The sequence below is a fragment of the Heteronotia binoei genome, chromosome 19 (assembly GCF_032191835.1).
Source record: "Heteronotia binoei isolate CCM8104 ecotype False Entrance Well chromosome 19, APGP_CSIRO_Hbin_v1, whole genome shotgun sequence".
Classification (NCBI taxonomy): Eukaryota; Metazoa; Chordata; class Lepidosauria; order Squamata; family Gekkonidae; genus Heteronotia; species Heteronotia binoei.
Window position 1 is genome coordinate 30,635,007 of NC_083241.1, and position 24,963 is coordinate 30,659,969.

General features: G+C 50.6%; 1 protein-coding gene across 1 annotated transcript in view; it reads left to right on the forward strand.

Moving 5' to 3' along the window:
• ALPK3 (alpha kinase 3) overlaps window positions 1–24,756 on the forward strand; it is an 86,181-nt gene extending 61,425 nt beyond the window's left edge. The window contains exons 6-14 of the mRNA XM_060259741.1: window positions 128–2,006; window positions 2,635–2,782; window positions 9,301–9,428; window positions 10,234–10,269; window positions 11,591–11,865; window positions 12,199–12,287; window positions 20,580–20,797; window positions 21,682–21,730; window positions 23,739–24,756. Of these exons, the coding sequence (XP_060115724.1) occupies window positions 128–2,006; window positions 2,635–2,782; window positions 9,301–9,428; window positions 10,234–10,269; window positions 11,591–11,865; window positions 12,199–12,287; window positions 20,580–20,797; window positions 21,682–21,730; window positions 23,739–24,078 (3,162 nt within the window). The 3' untranslated portion in view covers window positions 24,079–24,756. The remainder of the gene's footprint in view (window positions 1–127; window positions 2,007–2,634; window positions 2,783–9,300; window positions 9,429–10,233; window positions 10,270–11,590; window positions 11,866–12,198; window positions 12,288–20,579; window positions 20,798–21,681; window positions 21,731–23,738) is intronic.
• The last annotated feature ends 207 nt before the right edge of the window (window positions 24,757–24,963 follow it).

Below are 24,963 nucleotides of genomic sequence, written 5' to 3' on the forward strand. Positions count from 1 at the left end.
AGCTGGTGGTGATCCTTAAGATAACATCTTGTGCCTTCACTGCAAAACAGAAGAGGACATCAAGTCAAGACTTTCTTTCTAAGCTAATGTAAGGAGGCTAACTATCATGTCCTTTTTTTGTCCCTAGACTCCTGAAAATTTGAAGACCACCTTTTTCACTGCCTATGATACTCCGCAACCTCCAGCTTCAGGATTTATCCAAGAAACTAATCAGATATCTGCCTACTTCTCGTTAAAGGAAGACTCCCCCGTAGAGCCAGAGACCAAATGGGTCAAGGAGAAGTCCAGCCGCAGCCCAGAAACCCAAGAGCCAAGCATGGAGGTGGTAAGCCAAGAAGGTAAACAGTATAGCTGGGGGACTTCCTTGAATCCCCCGGCTGTTTCCCTTGATCTTGCGCCACCCATTGGGGAGGAGCCCCTGCTTTTGGAAGAAGAGGTGGAGAAGGTCTCCTCAATTTTTGATATTGATGAAAATCAGCACAGGCTATCTCCAGATCATGGAACTGAAGAGATGGTCCCTGCTGGATTTCCACCCCAGAGAGCTGATCTCGAGACAGGTCCGATGTGTTGCTTGGACCGAGGAGCACCTCAGACTGAAGCAGAAGTCAGTGTGAAGCAAGAAGAGGCACTGGAGTCATTGCAGGATGACAGACCTGACCTGAAAATGGATTTGGGGCTTGAGGTGGAAAGGACAGTAACAGCAAGACCTCTTCTGATTCCGGAGGCTTCCGTAGAACTTCCCGTTCCCTACGAAAGCATTCCGGAAAAGCCACCTCCAAATCCCGCTATGGTGATGCCTCCAGTGTTTCATGGATCTTCTGGGTCATCTCTGCTTTCTCCTGCTGAAGAAGACCTTGCTGAGAGGAACCAATCAGTGGCCTCTTTGCTGAGGGACGTGAAGAGAGATATGGACCCTTGGCAACCAGCAAGGCCTCCACTTTCAGAACCAGCCCAGCAGGCTGATAGGATGGTCCGAGAGGGGGAACATGCTAAGGAAGTGCTCTCAGCTCCTCAGAGCAGCAAAGAGGATGAGCAGGAGTCCTTAGCGCTTGGCCAAAAGCTGGAGATGGGTGATAAGGAAGAGAAGAGAACAGCCTCAAGCACTTTGTTTTCACAGGATTTGCCACAGCCCGAGAATGCTATGGAGGAGGATCAAAACCCGGAGAAGAAACAGCAGAAAAACCTGGTGACTTCCCTGAAAAATTATTTGCTCCTGCTCTTGAAGATGACCTCAGAGCCAGAGAAAAGCACAGAGAGCCCAAAGCAGGAAGCCAAGGTGGTGGAGGAAAGGGCTCCACCCTCTGCTCTCCCAAGGCACGTCACAGATACGGGTATTGCCGGGTTAACCCCCAGAACTTCAAGGAAGATCTTTGAGCGGGTTGAAACCAACCAGCTCTTTCAGAGTGCAGAGAGCCTGCAGCTGACCCCCAAGACTTCCAGGAGGCTCACAGGAATGATCAATCAGGAGTTGCTTGCTTGCCAAGAGAGACTGATGGCTGAATCAAAGGTGCCTCCATTGCCCTGTGTTCCCTCAATCGTGGTAGGGAACATTTCCGGCGAGCCAACGGGGCTTCCCGAACTGCCTCCAGAGGTTCCTGGTGAGGCACCAGCAGCCCTGCCTAGCGCTACCCCCCAGGAGCTGGCGCTGGGAGCGCGCCGTAAAATATTCCTGCCCAAAGCCAAGCCGGGTGATGAGATGGAAGGGCTAGTCCCAGACAGCCAGGCGCATGCCAAAAAGGACAGCCCCACCGTGTCCCCGCAGCAGAGCCGAAGGAATGCGGCTCTTCTGCAAACTCCAGTCCCATCTCCGTCTCCTCCCATGGAGAGGCGTTCCCCAACCCTTGCCAGAAAGATGGCAACGCTAGAAGTGCCAAAGATGTACGAGGAGACTACTGAAGAGAGTAAGACTGTGGCAGACAGTGTCCTGGGAGTCCCAGAGAAATGTGAAGAGGCTGGCCTGGAAGGGCAGTCAGGAGAATCCCGGAGAGCAAACGACCCATTTAAAGGTGAGAAAGGTGGTGCCCAAATAGATTAAAGAATCTGAGAGGGGAGTGTGGTAGTCCAGCCTCAAAGTGGACCATTCAGGTAGGGTGAGGGAGATGGGAGGACCTGCTTTTTCATCCTCTCTAAGGGCTCCTCAGTTCAAGGGAAAGTCCCCAAGACTGTTTCAGGGCATAGAGATAATTTCCACTTGCTCCCACATCAGGACATCGCTAATGTAGATACAGAACTGGAAGGTTCCCCCGGGGTCATCTAGTCCACCCTCATGCACAATGTAGGAAATTCACAGCTACCTCCCAACCCCCATTCCCTCAGTGACCCCTTGCTTTGTGCCCAGAATGTGACTCCCAGGCTCACAGGTTTAGGTCTGTAGAATGCAGAATCACAGGCATAGTTCAAGGAGAACTTCCTCCCCAAAGATTGTTGAAGGGGACTCTTAAATATTTTTCTGAATTATTTTCCTATTATTTCCCCCATTCCTTGAGGGGAGGAAAGCACGAATATCCGCCTTTCCTTGGATTTTCTTTTCTTTTTGGTTCAGGCTTTGTCAACTCGACAGAGCTCTCAGAATTTTGCACCATGCCGGTGTACAGAATTCCCGGTTTGCTGATACCTACTGCTGTCTTTCTGCAGCCCCGCAGGTGATCCGTAAGATCCGAGCAGAGCAGTTCTCAGATGCTTCGGGGAACCTGAAACTTTGGTGTCAGTTCTTCAACGTGCTGAGCGACTCGAAGCTGACCTGGTATAAAGATGAGATTCCTGTGACGGAAACCAGAAGGAGGTGAGTTATATGTGAATTGCCCCTCTATGGGGGAAATGTGTTTGTTGTGAATGAAGAGGAGCTTTGCTACTATTACTAGCAGTGTGTTGGGAACCTGCATTTCATTTGGGGGTGAGTATGCCGTCTAACAGCTAGATTTGAGTCCTGCAACACCTTGTGTGTGTGTTAAGTGCCATCACTTCTGACCCACAGCAACCATATGAATTAATGACCTCCAAAATGCCCTCTCATTAAAAGCCTTGCTCAGCTCTTGCAAACGGAGTGCTGCGGCTTCCTTGATGGAGTCCATCCATCTCAGGTTGGGTCTTTCTCTTTTCCCTGCTGCCTTCCCACTTTTCCTAGCATTGTTGTCCTTTCCAGTGAGTCCAGTCTTCTCTTCATGTGACCCAAGCTTGATAGCCTCCGTTTACTCATTTTTGCTTCTAGAGAAGAATTCAGGCTTGATTTTGATCTAGAACGGGGTGGCCAAACTGTGGCTCGGAAGCCACGTGTGGCTCTTTCACACATATTGTGCGGCTCTCCAAGCCTCCACTGCTCTGGTGGCCAGCTTGGAGAATGCATTTAAAGCTGAAGTTGCTTTCTTTCCATCTCTCTCTTCCTCCTCATCTGTTGCTTTCCTTCCTTCCTTCCTTCCTCCCTTCCTTGTGGCTCTCAAACATTTGACATTCATGTCGTGCGGCTCTCAAACTTGTGGCGTTTATTCTATGTGGCTCTTCCATTAAGCAAGTCTGGCCACCCTTAATCTAGAACCTAATCTAGAATCCATTTATTTATTTGTCAGAGAGCCTTGAATGGATCTTCCAATAGATCTCCTCCCCCCTTTGTACTTCAGAACAGCTGTAGGGCAGGATTTGAAGTTAAATAGAACAGTTGTTGCTGGGAGGGATTGGATACTTGCATTCCCTTAACCCAAGGGGCTAACAGTATCTGGGGGGGGGCAGTATTTCTTTAAGATGTTAATACCTATCTGTCTACAATCTGCACATAAGGTGGCTTCCAAGAACAATTAAAATTTAATGTATAGCAAAAAATACCAGCACGCTCAAAGCTTCGTATTACAACAGATAGTAACACATGAACTGAAATCAAGGTAACCAGGTTCTTTATGACCACACCCACAATAGCAAAATGATCATAATCAGCTACCTTTCCAACAAAACCACAACAGCGGTATAACAAGCCTGATAGTGATAGATAAACCAGGTATCGTAAAAATATATCACAGTTTAGTTTGGGAAAGTAGTGCGGGGAAGAAAGGCTCTCCTCTCCTCCACTTGCGGCTGCTGGAATGGCCTTGGGTTAGCCATAGCTATTGCAGGAGTTGTCCTTGAAAGGGCAGCTGCTGTGAGAGCCCTCTCAGCCCCACCTACCTCACAGGGTGTCTGTTGTGGGGGGAGAAGATATAGGAGATTATAAGCCGCTCTGAGGCTCTGATTAAGAGAGAAGGGCGGGGCATAAATCTGCAGTCTTCTTCTTCTTCTAGGTGGTCTCCCATGATCCAAGTACTAACCCAGGCCAGCTCTTGCTTAGCTTCTGAGATCTGGTGAGATCGGGCTAGCCTGAGGCATCCACATCAGGGCATGTAATGTGTCTTTTTCCAAAAAGAGGAAGCAAGTTGCACAAAGAACTGCAAATAATGCAAATGGGAATTCATTATGCAGAGTTTTGTCTGCTGAATCTGAGCACTAAATTTTAAATATTTGTAGCACGGGTTTTTTAATAATAATAATAATAATAATAATATTTAATTTGTATCCCGCCCTCCCCGCCGGAGCAGGTTCAGGGTGGCTCACATAGCATAACATAATATACAAACATTACAATAGTTAAAAAACAAACTGTTTACACAATATATTACAGCTCACTTATATATACTATTATCATACATTAAAATCATCTAATTAAAACCATCAGATTTAGTTCTGTCAAATTAGTTTGGTGCTACAGTCTCGATGTTACCCATCTTACAATTTTTCTGTGATGACGATGGTGTAAACCGATGGTGCGGTCTCATTTGGAGTACTGTGTGCAGTTCTGGCCGCCGCACCTCAAAAAGGATATTATAGCATTGGAGAAAGTCCAGAGAAGGGCAACTAGAATGATTAAAGGGCTGGAGCACTTTCCCTATGAAGAAAGGTTGAAACGCTTGGGACTCTTTAGCTTAGAGAAACGTCGACTGCGGGGTGACATGATAGAGGTTTACAAGATAATGCATGGGATGGAGAAAGTAGAGAAAGAAGTACTTTTCTCCCTTTCTCACAATACAAGAACTCGTGGGCATTCGATGAAATTGCTGAGCAGAAAGGTTAAAACGGATAAAAGGAAGTACTTCTTCACCCAAAGGGTGATTAACATGTGGAATTCACTGCCACAGGAGGTGGTGGCGGCCACAAGTATAGCCACCTTCAAGAGGGGTTTAGATAAAAATATGGAGCACAGGTCCATCAGTGGCTATTAGCCACAGTGTATGTGTGTATATAAAATTTTTTGCCACTGTGTGACACAGAGTGTTGGACTTGATGGGCCGTTGGCCTGATCCAACATGGCTTCTCTTATGTTCTTATGACGGTACAATAGATTCCACATTAAGAAAAAGCCAGCTGCAAGAGGGTAGTCTTGCAGGCCCTGCAGAACTGGGCAAGGCCCGCACCTCCTCTGGCAATTGGTTCCACCGGTAGGGAGCGGTAATCGAGAAGGCCCTTTCTCTTGTAGCTTTCAGTTTGGCCTCCTTCGGCCCAGGGATTGTCAATAGATTTTGTGAACCAGATCTCAGTACCTTCTAGGGAATATATGGGGAGAGATAGTCTCTAAGGTAGGAGGTCCTTGGCCATATAGGGCTTTAAAGGTAATAATCAGCACCTTGTAACGAATCCAGTACACTATTGGCAGCCAGTGCAGTTCCGCAGCTTCAGCTGTATGTGCTCCCACTTAGGGAACACGTACTGCACTAGCTGCAGTTTCTGGGTTCGGCACAGGGGCAGCCCCATGTAGAGGGCATTACAGTAGTCCAACCTTGAGGTGACCGTTGCATGGATCACTGTTGCCAGGTTGTCGCGCTCCAGGAAGGGGGCCAACTGCCTCGCCCGCCTAAGATGAAAAAAAGGCAGATTTAGCAGTGGCTGCTATCTGGGCCTCCATTGACAAGGAAGGCTCCAGCAGCACCCCCAAACTCTTGACCTTGCACGCCATTTCCAATGGCGCACCATCAAAAGCTAGTAGGGGGATTTCTGTTCCCAGGCTGCCACAAAGGCAAAGGACCTCTGTCTTCACTGGGTTCAACTTCAACCTACTCAGCCTGAGCCATCCTGCCACAGCTTGCAACGCCAGGTCCAAATTTTCTGGGACGCAGTCAGGCCAGCCGTCCATCAGTAGATAGAGCTGGGTGTCATCAGCATATTGGTGACAACCCAGCCCATACCTCCGGGCAATCTGGGCAAGGGGACCCATGTAGATGTTAAACAACATCAGGGAGAGCACCGCCCCCTGTGGCATCATCCAGAAAACTCTGCAACTGTAACGCTACTGCCCTCTCAATAATTTTGCCCAAAAGGGGTGCCAATTGGGCCGGATCTGATGTAGCCTTTTTCAGGAGAGGGCGGACCACAGCCTCTTTAAGAGGCGTTGCAAAGAGCCCCTCCGAGAGGGATCTATTTACGATGTCCCGTATAGGTTTTTTGGGGTTTCCCACTGTGGAGGAGAAACCTTCTAACATCTGCTTCAGGTCAGAAGGGCTGGGAGCCAAGAGAGGCCAACTGTTGCTGGCTCAGGACTGTCCCTGTCTGGTGACACGTTGACCTTCAAGAAGGCCTGACTCCTCCTAGGTTCTCGGCATAAGAGACGGGCGTGGTGGAAATGTCAATTTCAGAAGCTTCTTTCAAAGAATGCAGGTTTTTTTAAGCGCAGTATTAACTAGGGGATCAACGCGATAGCATACCTGGCCCTGACAGGGATAGCCCAGGCAAGCCCAATCTCGCCAGATCTCAGAAGCTAAGAACTTGCTGCACTTCATATCAGACATTTGCTGCTTTCGGGTACAGCTTCTTGCTCATTTTTTTTTGTCTTAAGGACACAGGAGGAGCTAGGCCCAGAAGACAAACAGCAGTAAAAAAAAATTCTATAAAAAGAGAGCCAGTTTAGTGTCGTGGTTAAGCGCATGGACTCTTATCCGGGAGAACCGGGTTTGATTCCCCACTCCTCCGCTTGGAGCTGCTGGAATGGCCTTGGGTCAGCCATAGTTCTCTTATCTGGGAGAACCGGGTTTGATTCCCCACTCCTCCGCTTGGAGCTGCTGGAATGGCCTTGGGTCAGCCATAGCTCTCTTATCTGGGAGAACCAGGTTTGATTCCCCACTCCTCTGCTTGGAGCTGCTGGAATGGCCTTGGGTCAGCCATAGTTCTCTTATCTGGGAGAACCGGGTTTGATTCCCCACTCCTCCACTTGGAGCTGCTGGAATGGCCTTGGGTCAGCCATAGCTCTCTTATCTGGGAGAACCGGGTTTGATTCCCCACTCCTCCGCTTGGAGCTGCTGGAATGGCCTTGGGTCAGCCATAGCTCTCACAGAGCTGTCCTTGAAAGGGCAACTTCTGGGAGAGCTCTCTCAGCCCCACCCACCTCACAGGGTGTCTGTTGTGGGGGGAGAAGATATTGGAGATTGTAAGCCACTCTGAGTCTCTGATTCAGAGAGAAGGGCGGAGTATAAATCTGCAATTCTTCTAAAAAAATTGTTGATTGTACCAATCTAAATTTTGCCTTAGAACTTCCAGACAGCCTTTGTACAGAGATCTTGGGTTTCTTCCATAACACAATAAACACTGCCAGAGGTTTTGATTTTAAGGTACTTAGAGGAACCATGCCCTGACCTGTATGACCCAGGCTACCCTGATGTCATCAGATCTTGGAAGCGAAGCAGGGTCAGCCCTGGCTAGTACTTGGATGGGAGACCACTGAGGAAGCCCAGGGTTGCAACACAGAGGCAGGCCCTGGCAGACCACCTCTGAACGCCACATACCTTGAAACTCCACAAGGTCTCCAGAAGTCAGCTGTGACTTGATGGCAAAACCCCAAAACATAAGAACGATGTTTCTGCTGCCTTTGGGCGACACTCTCTCTTCTCACCGGCTCCCAGGGTTTTTAACAGGCAAGAATTGCAATGTGGGTTATTTTGTTGCAGATTTGCAGTCACATTGCAGAAACCTTGTGTATATTTTGCAGAATTTATCTGTGACCTCAATAAGAGAGTTTTGCAGTGGCAGGTTTAGGAACCCTGTGACTTGTTGAAAGAGATTTCGGAAGCACCAGGGGATGGTGTCCGGCTGTTGCCAAGCAACCCAGGCACAGCTTTGCTCGCCCTCCGACTTGGAAACGGGCCTCTCTTTCAGGTCAAGCAAAGATCAATCACCTTACTCCCAGTCAACAGCTAAGGGAGATGATTGCTGTCTCTTCACCAGTGGTCCCTTATTGTGCACACTTCGAAAACTGCATATGTACAACTGTGGCACAACAGCCTTGTGGTGCATAGTGGTAAAGCAGCAGTACTGCAGTACTAAGGTCTGAACTCTCTGCTCACGACCTGAGTTCGATTCCGGCGGAAGTTGGATTCAGGTAGCTGGCCCAAGGTTGACTCAGCCTTCCATCCTTCCAAGGTCGGTACAATGAGTACCCAACTTGCTGGGGGGAAAGTGTAAAAGACTGGGGAAGGCAATGGCAAACCACCCATAAAAAGTCTGCCGTGAAAATGTTGTGAAAGCAGCATCACCCCAGAGTCAGAAATGACTGGTGCTTGCACAGGGGACCTTTCCTTTCCACCAGTGACCCCTTGTTGTGCACACTTTGAAAACTGCATATGTACAACTGTGTGTACTTACTGGAAAATCCTATTGTGTGAGAATTTTCCTTCCCAAGTCATTCACCTCTCTCATCTTTCAGATCCTATGATAAATTTATTTTTGCTATCGTGTTACAGCTGACTTATGGTGATCCCATACGGTTTTCAAGGCAAGAGATTAACAGAGGTATTTTGGCATTGTCTGCCCCTGCGTAGTGATCCTGGATGTCCTTGGTGGTCTCCCACCCAAATACTGACCAGGGAGGATGCTTCTTAGCTCCTGAGATTTGATGAGAATGGGCTAGCTTGGGCTATCCAAGTCAAGGCAGTCCCCCCAGTTCCCCTCCTTAAATCAAAAAACTGACTTCCTGATTCATCCTTTCCTTGCCACTCTCCTATCCTGATACATCTTTTTTGAAAAGCCGTAAGCTCCAGTCTCAGAACCCTCAGCAGCTTCTGGTTTAGCCCTAATATACACCACACAGAGAGGGAAATGTGTAAATCAGATTTCAGGTCCCTTTGAATTTTTCCTGGGTTCTTCCTGTCGCTCAGTTCCTGGCACTGGTGTGAAAGCTCAGGTGGCTGGAGTTGGACAGGGACACACCTTTTAGATTCCCTGCTCTGCTTTACGTGACCGTTTATAGCAAGTTGCACAGTGTTCCCTGCGCTCATCTCCTAGAGGACTCTCTTCCAGCTCCGGGGATGAAGGGCAGGCAGCCCTGGCCATCGTGCAGGTGTCCCTGAAGGACTGCGGCGTCTACCAGTGCACCATCCAGAACGAATACGGCACCGACTCCACCGATTTCCTGCTGAGCGCTGAAGGTGAGGCCTCCCCCCACGCACACACCCCGAGTCACGGCTCTGCTCTGCAGAGAGACTATCATGTTGCGAGCAGAGCTGGGTCAGCGTAGGCTGAGGTGGGGCGGCTGCTGGGGCTCTGGGTTTCTGCTGGGGCTCTGGGTTTCCACTTCCACCAGCACCCCCTGCCAGTTCACTTCCTAGCTGTACACACCTTCCGATGCCAGTGGGGAAAGATCTACAGGCAGCCGTGAGTGTGGGCAGCAGGGTAGCTTGTGAGCAGCAAGGAAAAGGACATCCAAGCAGGTGGGTGGGAGAGGACACAAGAGCCTGGTGATGGGCAGAGGGTTCTAAGGAAAGGGACTGAGAAACCTGGAGCTGGCCCTGGTTGCAAGGCTGCGGAGTAGAAGGGACCGAGGGCAGGGACATGCGATAGAGAACCGGAGCTAAGAGAAGATGGCGTTTTACAGAGCGAGTTCCACCCAAGAAAAGGGGGTCCGCAAGCTGATACTTTTTTTGCCATCGACTCACAGCTGCCTTAGGATGGTGCTGCGGGGTTTTCAAGATAAGAGGCATTCGGAAGCGGTTTGCCCTTGCTTGCCTCTGCGTCATGGCCCTGGACTTCCTTGATGGTCTCCCTTCCAAGGACCAGCCAGAGCTGAGCTTCCAGGGTCTGGTGGAATCAGGCTATCTGGATCAGGGCAATTAGCCAAATTAGCACCTATGAAACTGGGGAAAGGGCTGTGCCTTCCTTTCTTGTTTCTTTCTACAGTGGAGAGATAAAGCCATGATCACCATCCCCCCCCCCCCTTTCTCTCTTTCTCTTCAGTGCTGTCAGGATTTCTCTCCAAAGAAGAAATAGAAGGTAAAGTGTGTCCAGGAGACAGAGTGGTGAGTCTGTGCCCTGCCAGGTAACGTGGCCCCTATCCTGTGTGTGAAACCCCACCTGTGCCTCCTGCGTGGCTGGTGTCCCATGTAAGATTTAGCAACAAAGAGGCAGGGGAGACCTGCAAAACAGGCTTCCCTTTAGTGACGGGGCTAGAGATGAAAGAGAGGAAGACCTCTGCTCCTTTCCCTTTGCAGACAAGCTTCTGATGCTCTCTTCCTTGTACCTCCCCTTCCTTCAGGCAGCCTTTCTTCCCCCTTCCTGTACCTTGTCCGGATAGTACTCCCTTCCCTCAGACTTCCTGGGGCCACAGTGCCCAGGCCTTCTCTGTTGGAATCTCTATCTCCCTTTCTTGCCATCTCCCTGTCTCCTTTCCCTCTCAAGTTTTGATCACAGGTCCCACAAACATCCTTGTTGGCCCACCAGGGTAGGGTTTCCAACCTCCAGGTAGTGGCTGGAGAATTCCTGGGATTACAACTGATCTGCAGGCAACAAAGATCAGTTCCCTTGGAGAAGATGGCCAATTTGGAAGGCCATTGAAGTTCCAAACTCACCTCTCTGGTTTGGGATCCCTCAGGCTTCCTGCTGCCATCTTTGCTGGTCCTCTGTCCTTCCTCCCCACTTCTGTTATTGAGCAGCGGGCCTATTAGTTTGCTGGGAAGATCCCTCTCCCCAATCTGTTGTCATGGAAAATAACCAGGGGTGAAATTCTAGCAGGAGCTCCTTTGTGTATTAAGCCACCCACCACTGATGGAGCAAATCCTCCAAGAGCTTACAAAAAAGAGCCTTGTAAGCTCTTTTACGTTGTAAACACTGTGAAAACAACGTCACCCCAGAGTCGGAAACAACTGGTGCTTGCACAGGGAACCTTTCCTACCTTTCTTAAGCTTTTGAAGGATTGGCTACATCAGGGGTGTGGCCTAATATGCAAAGGAGAGTCTGCTAGAATTCCACCCCTGAAAATCACAGTTCCCCCTAGATATCTTAATGGGCCCCATAGCCTCCTGGTGGGACCTGAGTATCCCCTGAAATTGTAGCTTATCCTCAGACTACATAGATCAGTTCCTTTGGAGAAAATGGACACTTTGGAGGGTGGGTTCTATGGCACTGTATCCCATTGAAGCCCCTGTCCTCCTCCAGGTTCCACCCCCAGATCTCCAGGAGTTTCCCAACCTGGAGCTGCAACTCTTCCCTCCCCTGGGGGACCTGGCTACCCTAGGTTAGCATCCTTTCCCTCCTGCCTTCCCCCCTGCTGCAGTTGCTCAGCCCCATCTCCCATGTGTTTTCCACTCTTGTACAGCTGGTGAAGAGATCGAGATGACACCCATGGTGTTTGCCAAAGGCCTAGCCGACTCTGGCTTCTGGGGGGACAAGCTCTTTGGCCGGATCATGGTGGAGGACCTAGAAGTGGGCCAAGGCTTCCTGCGCAAGGCTTGCCGTGCTCGGGCCATTTACGGTCTCGAGCCAGTCTTTGAGTCCGGGCACACAGGCATCATCAAAGTCCGCAACCTCATTGCCTTCGGTGGGCGCAGCGAGAACACACTCATGGAGCGGAACTATGACATCACCATCCAGGTAGGGAGGCATGTGGCGCGTGGCCTGTCATAATCGGTCGGCACGTAGCTTAAATCCGGGTGGGGTGGGGGAAAGTTCCTGTTTGTGTTTCCTTAACCATGACTTCCCAAGCTTCCACCTTGGAAACAGGAGCTCCACCTTTCTTTCTCCCGTGGCTGTTACAGAGCTTCCTGTAAAAATACGCTGTTCACGCAGGAGCCCCACTCAGCAGGCTTTGTGTCTGCCCCCCACCCCACCCATTTGGCTTGCCTGTTATGCTCCTGTGTATGTTGTCCATCCTATCCCGAGTCCCCACAAGGAGGACAGCCCCTCTGTCTCGTCTGCCCCCTGCAGGAGTGCAAGATCCAGAATTCGAGCCGGGAATACTGCAAAATCTTTGCCGCAGAGGCCCGAGCCGTCCCTGCCTTCGGGCCGGTGCCTGAGTAAGTGGTAACTCTGTCTTCCATGTGGTTTGGACAATTAACTTCTAGTGGAGCTCACTGCTGCACCTGCTCCCCATTGCCCATCCGTTTGTTGTGAGTCCTCTCACCACACATACTCCCGGCTGTGCATACTGCCCAGCTTCATCATGGAAGGTGTGCAAACAGTGGGAGGACTGGGAAGGGTGGGGGAAGGATGGACAGCTAGGCAGGGGGGGCGGAGAACACAGGCAGTTGGGCAGGGATGCCTAGGGTGTGGCTGCAGCTCACTGACCCAGCACCTGCTTGGCATGCAGAAGGTCCCAAGTTCAATCCCCAGCCTCTCAGGATCTGATATGGGATGTGAAAGACCCTCTACCTAAGATCCTGGAGAACCAGTCTGAGCAGACTATACTTGAGCCGGGATTTATTTTGTACCTCTTGTACCCTCAGAAACCCAAACAACCTGTAGTTTTCAGAAACTCATACACACAAACAAATTCAGTTTCCAAGCTACACAGATAAACTTTATTAGACTCCAAGCTTTAGACAGAAGGCTTAAAATATAGGTATTTAGAAAAGCAAAGCAATTAGATAACATTAGTACAATTTCAGAATACAGTTAGAAAGCATTAATTCTATGAAAAGTCGAAGTCCCCATTCCAGGGACTACACCCTGTTAGTCTACATTTTCTTGGTTAGAGTCTAAGTCCTAAGTTTCATTTTTCCTGGCATGACCAGCATAGAGAGACAGTCTCCTGTCTCTAGTGGAGATCAGCAACTCCTGCTCAAAATTTCAGGGTTTTCCTCCCGGAAACTGGTATCACTATCTTTATCTTATCTGATAATATGTGTCATCTGCATTCCAGAACCACCAGCTGCACCAACAGATGGCCATTCACCCTCTGCCAATGGACCAGTTATCTTTACTCTATCTGGTTCTTATCATACCTCTTAACATCAGCAATTATGCTGCCAAATCAAAACATTTAAGGCTAAGATTCCCCTCAGATAACTTTTACCTTTAACCAACTTTCTGGAAAGGAAAAGTCCCCTGTGCAAGCACCAGTCGATCTTCTTCGTGGTCTCTGTGCAGTCCCACACATGGGTTTTCCCGCTGGAACGAACCCGACCTCGGAGAATTCAAAGCTAGCCTTAGGCGTTATTTTTGGCGCGCACTTCCTCCCGCCCTGGGGAGCAGGCATCCACTGCGCATGCCTGGAGCGGGGGGAAGGCGCTCCACCCACCAGTTTCTTTCCGACCGCCGCCCGGGATAGTCCTTCCTCGTTGCATCTCCTCTCAACTAGCCTCCTCAACCGTTTTTTCCTCCGCTACCGCTAAAGTTCTTTCTTCGTTTTTCTGCTCCGTTTACTTCTGTCTGGTATAGTATTAAAAAAAAAAAGAGTTCTTTATATATCCTCCTTTTCCCTTTATCTCTTCCCTTTTCCTCCTTCCCCCCCCCCTTCCCCCCGGGCGTATGGAAGGAAAAGAAGTTAAAATCACTTTTAAAAACTGCATCCGTTGTGGGACTAAGATCCCCTCCTCAGACGGCCACGCTTTGTGCTTGATTTGCCTGGGCGAAACCCACAGGATTGACGCTTGTGCTCATTGTGCCCAGTTCGGCAAACAAGCTAGAAAGAACCGCGCCGCTAGACTGAACAGTCACCTACTGACCCAATCTCTGCGTCCAGCTATGTCTCAATCTTCTGATCCTCAGAAGTCACCACCTTCCCTCACACCTCAGAGGGTCGGTACGGTCCAGGCAGCTTCTGTGGCTCTGACTCCCAGGAAGCTTAAGCCCTCAAAACACCCGAAGAAGCACCACGATTCCAAGAAAAAACATGGTGAATCGACAGGAAAAGAGAAATCTTCTTCGCCACACCAGTCGGCTTCGGATGCGAAAGCCGCCTTAGCGGTCTCTTCACTCCGAGTGCTCACGGCTCCAACGCCGCCTCCAGTCCTGACTCCGGTAGATGCTATCGAATCCGAGGTCATACGAATTGGCTCTCGTTCGCCTTCGATACAGGAATTCCTGCCGGAGGACCTCTTGGCGAAGGAACCTACCCAGCCATCTTCACAGCTTCTACAGCAACAGCAACAGCAACAACTTCTACAGCAACAGCAACTGCAAAAACAGCTCGACCTTGATTCCTTCCGGGACGTTACTGTCCCTCGTACCTACAAGGACGCTATGGTGTCTCCCCTCCGCTTCGACTCTCCACGCCATCGAGACCATGCACCCGATAGGCGTCACGGAAGATCACTCTCTAGGGACAGACATCTTGCGTCCCCCAGAATGAAGCACCGGTACCAGACATCCCCATACCGGGAGAAGACCACACGATACCGTGAGCGATCCTTCAGTAGAGACGAAGGGAGTCGGTACCATAGCAGATCACGCTCTCCATCCCGTTGCTCCTACCCGCGCTATACGCCGTCAAGATCCCCTTCTATAGAATCTTACCGCACCCGTAGGCACCGTGACCCACAGCACCAGGATGTGGGACATCGAGAACGGTACCACGACCGGTATCAACGACACGACTCGACTAGGTACCAACAACAGGACCCGGCACGGTACCAGCAGCAGAAGGACTTGGGCCGGTACCAACCACAGGATTCAGCACGGTACCAACAACAGCACAGCCCAGCACGGTACCAACAACAGCAAAGTCCAGCACGGTACCAACTACAGCAAAGTCCAGCACGGTACCAACGCCACCTGTCATCTCGCTCTGAACATGCGGTATCGCCTTACCATCGGGTTCCAGTCTCTCCTACACCGTCAACATCCAAGCAAACTAAACCGCCCTTACCACCGGATCCAGAGGATCCACGGGACGAAGACGAGTCGGACCTTGAGGCTTCAGACTCTTCACAGTCCTTATCTCAGCCGGCCTCCCCAGCCTCTGACATAGTCAAGCCTGCAGATCTCTCTCCCTCAGAAGGGGCCAAGTCCTATTTGGACCTCATGGTGGTGCCGACCACTGTATCAACTGTGTGTGGCGGCGGAATTTGGGGACGTATCCCCCCCCCCTCCCTTCCCGGTGTGGGAGTGGTTGTAGGGCATCGCGTTGGGACTCGACTGGTAGCCGAAGGGCCCGGATAACATTGAAAGGGGCCGAGCTGAACTGCTGACCAGGGCGGAGCCTGTGTGACGAAGGGGACGTAGCGGGGCTCATACCCCTCTGGGCCCCCCGAGATTGCACAGTGGGCCTCCCGAGTCCACCGGCCGGCCATATAGTCATCCTAAGATCATCCCAACGACTCCCCTACCGAGTTGTCTACCTCTTAACAACCCCCTCCCCTCCCACCACTTTAAAGAACAAGCTCCACATGGAATTCAGCACGCCCGAAGATAAAGACAAAGATACGGAAATAAGATCAAGGCACCTTATAGACTTCAGCACTTTAAAAACTACTGCACTTTACTCAATTGTTTACATCTTTGTATTAATCCCCCACCCCAGCAGATCTAAACTGCCAGTGTAATGATAAGATTGGTTTGGTTTATAGGCTATTAAGAGGTTGATTATTAGCTAATTGAAAGTTGATTAGTAGCAAGTTAATTAGGGTAGAGATTATTGGGAGGGTTTTATAATTAACGAGCTTGGGAAAATTGATTGGTGGCAAATTAATTAAGGAAAGATATTTATTGGGAGGGTTTTTACAATTAATGAGCTTTTAGATTAAAAAGACACGCCTGGCTTCGCTCGTCTTCCTTACAACAGGACATTAAGTATAAAATAGAAGATCTCCCATTTGATGGGCAGGGCCTGTTTAATGCCACCACGGATGACATCCTTACCACCGTGGATGACAGTAGGAAAAGAGCAAAGCGACTGGGGGTAACCCAACAGCAACCTCAAGGTAACAGGCAGAGACCTTGGAAAACCCCCTTTTACAAGCGCACTAGATCTCCAAAGCAATCTGATTACTGGAGAAGGAGGGCACCCCCTGCAAAGCAGCCCTTTCAACAACGCCAAAGACCGCAAGCTCCAAAAAAGACCACTCCTCCAAACAAGCAGTCTCTTTGACTTCACCCCCTCCACTCCCAGACTCCTTCCCTTCCTACCAACATGGCAGTCCATAACAACGGACTCTTGGGTACTGCAAATTGTAAAGAAGGGTTACTTCATAGAGTTCAACTCACAACCAAAGAACTCGCACTTCCTTGTAACCCCCCCCTCACAGGCTCTACAAGACGAAATCAACATCCTTCTGGCCAAACAGGCCATAGAGCCAATCCCCCCCCAATACCATCGCACGGGGTTTTACTCCCGGTACTTTCTGGTACCGAAGAGAGACGGGGGCCAGCGCCCAATCCTGGACTTACGCAGACTGAACAAATACATACGTCCCACAAAATTCCGCATGATTACCCTACAGTCCACACTGCCACTCATTCCCAAGGACGCGTGGATGGCGCTGATAGACCTGCAGGACGCGTACTTCCACATTACCATCAACAGCTGCCCCAGAAGATTCCTGAGGTTCGCCATAGGGGATGCCCACTACCAATTCAGGGCACTTCCCTTCGCCCTATCAACCGCCCCAAGGGTCTTCACAAAATGTATGGCAGTGGTAGCAGCGTTCCTCCGTCAGCGGGGCATAGCCCTTTACCCCTATATAGACGATTGGTTGATGGTGGGAACCTCGGAAGAGCAGCTCAAGGAGCACATTCAAATAACACTTCACCTCCTCGCTACTCTAGGGTTGCAGGTCAACCACCAAAAGTCTCAACTCTCCCCCTCGCAGACAATACAATTCATCGGGGCATATCTATCCACCACAGACCATATGGCATACTTACCCATAGACAGGGTTACGAATATCCAAACCCTGGCCAACAATATAATCTCCCATCCGACACAAACAGCTCTCGTGTTTCAGCGCATGCTGGGTCTGATGGCAGCAACAACCGCCGTTCTCTCATATGCTCGGCTCCACATGCGGCCTCTACAACTGTGGTTTGTCAGAACCTTTCACCCACAGAGGCAATCACAACGGACGCTACTTTCAGTTCCCAACCACATTCTGCCGTCCCTACAGTGGTGGACAAGCCAGCACAATCTTCTACAAGGAATGCCATTCCTGAAACTATCACCTTCAACTGTTGTCACCACAGATGCGTCGAGGTGGGGGTGGGGAGCTCACCTTGATTCTCTGATGGTCCAAGGTCAGTGGACAGCGAACGAAAAGCTCCTGCATATCAACTGTCTCGAGCTCCTTGCTGTTCACAGGTCACTGAAATCCTTCCTGCCATCTCTGCACGGTCGCCACATACAAATAACATCGGACAATGTGGCGACTGTGTTTTATATCAATCGGCAAGGAGGGACTGCGTCCTCCCGTCTCTGCAAGATGGCACTACGCTTGTGGCATTGGAGCATCGCTCACAAAATCCATCTGACTGCAGTGCACCTACCAGGGGTGCAGAATACGCAAGCAGATACTCTGAGCAGGATGACAGTAAACGATCACGAATGGTCAATCAACAGGAAGTATCTCCTCCCTGCCTTCACTATGTTTGGTGCCCCAACCATAGATGTCTTTGCGTCCCCGGACAACGCTCAATGCGACATTTTCTACATGAGAGGCCCCCCATCCTCCCTGTCACCAGGGGATGCGTTCCTACAAACGTGGAACGGCCCACTTCATTTCCTTTTCCCACCGATTCCGCTCATAACAAGGACAATTCAGAAGTTGCAGCTGGACCACACGAACTGTATCTTGATCACTCCTTGGTGGCCGCGCCAGGTGTGGTTTACCACTCTGCTCCTCCTATCGAACAGGACTTATCACTGCTTCCCGCAGGTACAGGATCTTCTGTCACAACAGAAGGGCAGGGTCCTACACCACAATCCTTCAGTCCTCAAATTAACAGCTTGGAAGATCAGTTTTTAGGTTTTCCTGACGATGTCAGACACATCCTTTTAAACGCCAGGAAGCCTTCTACTAGGAAATCCTACACAGCTAAATGGAAACGCTTTACTCAATATGCCATGCGCAATAATTTCCACCCTGCGTCCTCCTCCATCTCGCAGATCCTTACTTATACCGTCTCTCTTTCGGAATCTGGCCTCACTTACTCCTCACTTAAGGTGCATCTGGCAGCCATCTCCGCCTTCCACCAGAGCATAGAGGGCCGTACAGTATTCGCACATCCTGTTACAAAATCTTTCTTGAAGGGAATTCTCCACCTTAAACCTCCGACTAGGCAACTCTGCCCTACATGGAGTCTATCTGTCGTGCTCAGTCAATTGATGAAGCCCCCCTTCGAACCAATGGCGTCTATCCCCTTGCACCTTCTATCGTGGAAAACAGCCCTGCTAGTTGCACTCACCTCAGCTAAAAGGGCCAGTGACATTTGCGCTTTTCGATCTGATCCGCCCTACACTGTCTTTCATCACGACAGAGTGGTTCTGAGGCCGGACCCAAATTTCTTACCTAAAGTGGTGTCACCCTTCCACCTCCAAAGTGTAACCACTTTGCCATCCTTTTTCCAACACCCCTCGGATTCGGGACAGAAATCCCTCCATAACCTCGACGTACGTCGAGCCCTTGCCTTCTATTTGGACAGGACTGCTGCATTCCGCAAAGATACCGCATTGTTTGTTTCCTACGGAACCCACAAGAAGGGACAGAAACTCTCTATACAGAGACTGTCTAAGTGGCTGGTTGAGGCTATATCACTTTGTTACAAGTTAGCTAAACAACCAGTTCCAGAACCTCTAAGGGGACACTCTACTAGGGCACTAGCCACATCCTCCGCCTTTGCGAGGGGCATACCCGTTGAAGACATCTGTGCAGCAGCAGTATGGTCTTCATCGTTCACCTTCGCCACGCATTATGCCATGGACATTCATGCAAGGCGAGATTCTTCCTTCGGGCAAGCCGTACTCCGCTCCATTTTCAACTGAGATGCCATGCTCTCCAATGGTGAGTGGGAGTACCTTTACTCATCTGTTATGTATAACCTAACTTCTGAAATTTCTCTTTCAGAAACAGCACCCACCTCCGTGCAGGTTAGCTCATCAGTCACCCATGTGTGGGACTGCACAGAGACCACGAAGAAGATAAACAGGTTGCTTACCTGTAACTTATGATCTTCGAGTGGTCATCTGTGCAGTCACACACGCCCACCCATCCGTCCCCGCTGCTGTTTCTGCGATTCTACATTCCTTAGACTATATTGCACTTAACAGCGGCTGGAAAGAAACTGGTGGGTGGAGCGCCTTCCCCCCGCTCCAGGCATGCGCAGTGGATGCCTGCTCCCCAGGGCGGGAGGAAGTGCGCGCCAAAAATAACGCCTAAGGCTAGCTTTGAATTCTCCGAGGTCGGGTTCGTTCCAGCGGGAAAACCCATGTGTGTGACTGCACAGATGACCACTCAAAGATCATAAGTTACAGGTAAGCAACCTGTTTTTTTTTACTCTGGGGTGACGTTGCTTTCACAACGTTTTCACAGCAAACTTTTTACAGGGTGGTTTGCCATTGCCTTCCCCAGTCATCTACACTTTCCCCCCAGCAAACTGGGTACTCATTTTACCAACCTCGGAAGGATGGAAGGCTGAATCAACCTTGAGCCAGCTACCTGAAAACCAGCTTCCGCCGGGGATTGAACTCAGGTCATGAGCAGAACTTAGGACTGCAGTACTGCAGCTTTAACACTCTGCGCCACGGGGTTCTTACAACCCACTTTCTACTGACCTACATTTCTAGCAGCTAACTCTCAGCCTAAGCAATATGGATGCTTGAACCCTTGGTGGCCATTTTCATAAGAGAACCAACCCCAAAAGAAATTCTGCCACAATACTGACTTTGATGGACCAAGGGTCTGGTTCAGTTTAAGGCAGTTTTACAATGATAAGCAGGGGAGGCGAGGCAAGGGGACTGGTCACACTCTGGCCAGGGCCCACTGGAACCGACCCTGGGACAGTAGAGGTCACCTGGGGGGGGTGTACATTAATTTATTCTATTTAGAAGATTGTTCTGCCACCTCTCCAGGGAACCTTATTTAAAAATGAGCTGGGAAGGGCTGAGGGGAGTCATGTCATTCAACCCAGCCAGGTTTTGCTAAATGAAACCTAGCTCCCCATTCTTACGTTAGCTGTGTTCTTCAAGGCCACATCTTCTAGCATGTGCACACAAGTCGACAACCTGCTGCCAAGTTGCAGCCTCCTCACACTTAAAACCTGTGTCGGTGCATGACTCTTCCGCGAGTTTTACCTTACGCTTGCATCAGGGGGAAACGCCTTGCACCAAATGTGTAGGGAAACGGTAGTAACTGAGCAGGGACATTGTTCTCACACAGAATAATCCCCGTCTACCTGATCTACCGCCCGGCTAACAATATTCCCTACGCCACCATGGAGGAGGACCTGCCTGGCCTATTCGAACGCTTCTGCGGGCGAGAGCGAGACGGCAGCCTGGCACCAGCCAGTGCCTCTGAGGTTGGACACAAGTGCGCCACCTTCCAGCACTGGCTCTATCAGTGGACAAACGGCAACATCCTGGTGACGGACTTGGAAGGTGAGGGTCATCACTTTAGCCCTTTAGCATTCGGGGAACAATCCCAAGGAGGGATGAGCTGCAGTAGTGCCATCAGGGACTGAATTTAGAAACAGTGACTTTTTTCCTTCTTGGGGAACCTGGATGCTCCGGTTTGGCTCTGGAATCAGGCACTTTTACAAGCCTGTGCTTTATTGTCCCTGCTGGCCTCTGTAAACTTTGCTTGCTTTCCTTCATCCTCAGCCATGCCTTGAGTACACTCATATTGTGCAGTGGTTAGAATGTAATGGTAGGATCTGGGAGGGCTCAAGTTTGAATCCCTACTCTGCCATGGAAGCTTGCTGGGCGACTTTGGGCCAGTCTCACTCTCTCAGCCTAACATACTCCTCATAGGGGTTTTGTGTGGATAAACTGGAGGAGAGATCAGTGTCGCCTGTTTTGGGTCCCCGTTGGAAAGGAAGGTGGCGTATAGATGAAGTAAAATAAAATTTGCTGATGCTGGGAATAGATATTGGTTTGACTTTTATTTTTGGCTTCCCAGAGTGCCCCAAAGCATAAGCATTTATTATTATTGCTCTTTAATGTTTGTTTTGCATCAGGGCTTTTCTGTAGGGAACCGACCAACGCCCTTGTTTCTTGGGAATCCACTGATCGCTGTAACTCAGTTTGGTGGGACTGAGTAGTGAGAGCAGGCCTAGAATGGCCCCAGTGTGCTGATGTTACAGGCACTGGCCAATCGGTGCCTCCTGTTGGCAGCTTGTCACCATTCCAGCTAAACATGGTGGGAAAGTGCAGAACCAGCTTTTCAGGGAGCCATGGCCTCGGGTGTGTTTGGTCAGCTGAGCCACGCCAGTTCTCCAGCTCCCGTACTTCATGGCCTAAGGTGGGTCTTTCTTCTGTTGCAGGTGTCGGGTGGAAGGTCACCAATGTGAGGATTGCTACCAAAACGAAAGGGTAAGTGACCTGCTCAGGAACAAGCAGCATTTGGATACCTGTCTCTGGATGCTGGTGCTGCCTCTGGACGCAGGTGGCGGTGGCTCAAAACGGAGAGGAGAATAAGATAGCAAAGTAGGAAGCTCAGTTCTCATCCACCGACATTTCCCCTCCCCTTGAGAATGTTTGTTCTGAGTCAGCCAAAAGCTCTGTGCTCTGGACCTTGTTTTGAAATCTGTGACAGCTCAGGGCTTTATTTTTTCTTGGGTGGATTTCTTAGCAGCAGACCCTGCTTGCATGCATCCTGCAGGGAAATTGCTCCTTAGCCTGGGCTGCGTGGTCCCTTTGGATCAGTGGGCTGGGAGATGCGGCAAGCTTCTTCCAGAAGCCTGAAGACCCTAGGGAAAGCCTTAAAATGAACCCCATTCACCTCTCTGTTCTGTTCCCATCATGTCATCCTGCTTTACCCTCTGGCATGCCACAGCAGTCAGTAGTAACAGGAACCCGAAGTCGATGCCCTGAAAGATGCATACATCTGCCTAACTGCCCCTTGGCGATGCAGAGCCTATTCGCTAGCTAGGTTCAGTGTGCTGCCATCTGCGATACAACTCCCTATTCAAACAGGCTGTGCCCTTGTACATGTCCAGAGATAGAAACTTTAGAACGTGTGTTCTTAAACTGTACTTTTTACTTTGATCTGCGCTCCATACTCATTGAGCCCCGTTTGAGTGAGCAAACGGTGAAGCCCGACAAATATAAAATTGTCTTCTTGTTGTCAACTCGGAACCAATTAGTAATTGCAAATTGTTGCAAATTTATTATATCTAGGAGGTGCTTAATGTATTTGCAAATTGCCATTTGATGGATGGATTGGATCCCTGTTATGCTCGATATCATGCCAATAACGGTTATTGAACTGAGTCCAGCATACAATGAGAAATAGTAGCTCCACCCTGCCCAAGCAAAACCCTCCTTCTGCCTGTTAATTCATCTCCCAGGGCCTAGAAATGGTGTGAGTGAAACTGTATTGTGGGAAATATTAGGTTTATGTATGTGGGCATGGATAGGAGAAGTGCTTTTTTTTTTAAATAGCAGGAACTCCTTTGCATATTAGGCCACACCTGCTTGATGTAGCCAATCCTCCAAGAGCTTACAGGGCCTGCTGTAAGCTCCAGGAGGATTGGCTACATGGGGGGGGGGTGGCCTAATATGCAAAGGAGCTTCTGCTACAAAAAATACCATCGGTAGAAGGATGTCTGTGATGCTCCCCGTGGTCAAGGCCCCATTGCCTTTGCACTGCCGTGACCTTCCCTGCAGTGGAGGACCTGTAAGACAAAGTGGAGAGGGGAGGGGATTGCACCACCTTATCCCTCTGCCCATCTGCATCCTCTGCTCTTCCACGCTGCTTGAGCACAGATGCTTTCTCTTCCCTAGCCTCCTGTTGTTCCTCCTTAAATAGGCCACCCTTCCAATCCCCATCCCTGGCTTGCTCCTCCCTTCTACCCCTTTACCCATTGTGAAGGGGAGGGGCTGTGGCTCAGTGGATGGGCATCTGCTTGGCACACAGAAGGTCCCAAGTTCAGTCCCTGGCATCTCCAGTTAAAAAGACCAGATGATGGGGAAAACCTCTGCCTGACACCCTGGAGAGCTGCTGCCAGTCATGAGTAGACAGTTCTAACCTTGATGGACCAAGGGCCTGATTGGGTTTAAGGCAGCTGTGTGCATTCAGTTGTCCTGCAGACTGGTCTCAGTTGCAGCTGCCTCCTAGGAAGGGCATTGATGATAGAACTGACCCCACCTGGCTGCCATATAGCAGCCTCGCCCTGCCTGTTCTCGGTTGCCTCCAAGCCTGGCTGCCACAGCTGCCAGTTGGATTGGGTTTGTCTCAGCCAAGGTGAGTTGCCCCTGCAAGTCCAAGGCAGGTCCCCTGGCCGGATGCAAAGAGAGCCAAGGGTGGTGGACTGGAGTTGTTGGCTATGTGTCTGCAATGACAGATTCGATCCTAGTGATTTGCGCTCTCCTTTGCCAGGTACCAAGGCCTGAAGGACAGCTGTTGCCCAGCCTTGCTGGAACATTTTGCCACCTCCCACCGCTGCAACCATTACTGTGAGCTTCTGGCCTTGAAGAGCCTCGAAACCCCACAGCCACCGCCCAGAGTCAAAGGCTCCCGGAGCCCCATCTCCAGCAGGAAAGCGCCGTCCACCCAGTCCAGCCCCCAGCTCCAGAAGAAAGGCCTGAGTAGCCCCCAGGCCCCCCGGAAGGGTTCAGTAAGCCCCAAGAACACCCGCAAATGCCCTGAGGTGGCAGAATCGCACCCGCCAGCGAGGCCCAAAGCAGGGGACAGCGGCAAATCCGGCCGGCTGCAGTGAAGGCAAGGGGGGCCTTCACGGATGCGTGTTGCATGTGCCCGGGGAGAGGACATGGTGGCCACTGCCATGCCCTCCTGTGGCCCCTTCCCGCCAATGTGTGAGGCCTGTGTGTGGTGTTTGAGGGAAGGAGCCACGCTGTGCCCTGAAGAGGGCCCTGTCTGGGCACAGCCCTCCAGGTGTCTTTTTAAGGGCTCCAGAGAAAAGACAAAGATGGACTGTGAACCCAGCTGTTCTGGACCCTGCAAGCCTCAGGTATTTTCTTGGCCACGACACTACCCCGTGGCAGATGTCAAGAGTTGTCCTGTCACAGGCTGTTCTTGTGGATCCCGATGGGAGGCATTCACAGGCAGAACCTTTGTACGTGGATCTCTCGCGGGAAAGCCGACGGGGGCCTGCATTGCATCCGTTCCCAGCAATCCTCATTCCCTTCACCAGTTCCTCCCAATTCGCGTGGGCCACGACCCACAGGGAGAGCCCTTTGCCCTCTTCCTCTCTTTGCCCCACATGCTTCACTCAGCCCACTTGGCAAAGGTCCCGGCCAACACAAGAGGAGACGGTTTTTCGTGGTTGGGGGTGGGCGGGAGAGGTCTCGACCAGGCCAATGCCAGTGGTGGATGTAGCGGTGGCCTGCCTTGTTGTCAGCACTTTTGGGCGATTAAAACATCACGCAGTTCTGCAGCTGATGAACGTAGAGGATGATCGGAGAGGACAAAGGAGGCGTGTGGGGCTGAGTGTCGCTTGTCACAGGACACACCGAGTGTCACAGGCTTGTCTTCCTCTCTTTTGACCCACCCCTTCCCTCGAACAGCCCGGCCCCTGCGAGTGACCTCAGATAGCAGTGACCTGCCACTGTAAAGACTGACTGTGGGATTAGATAGGTCTCTT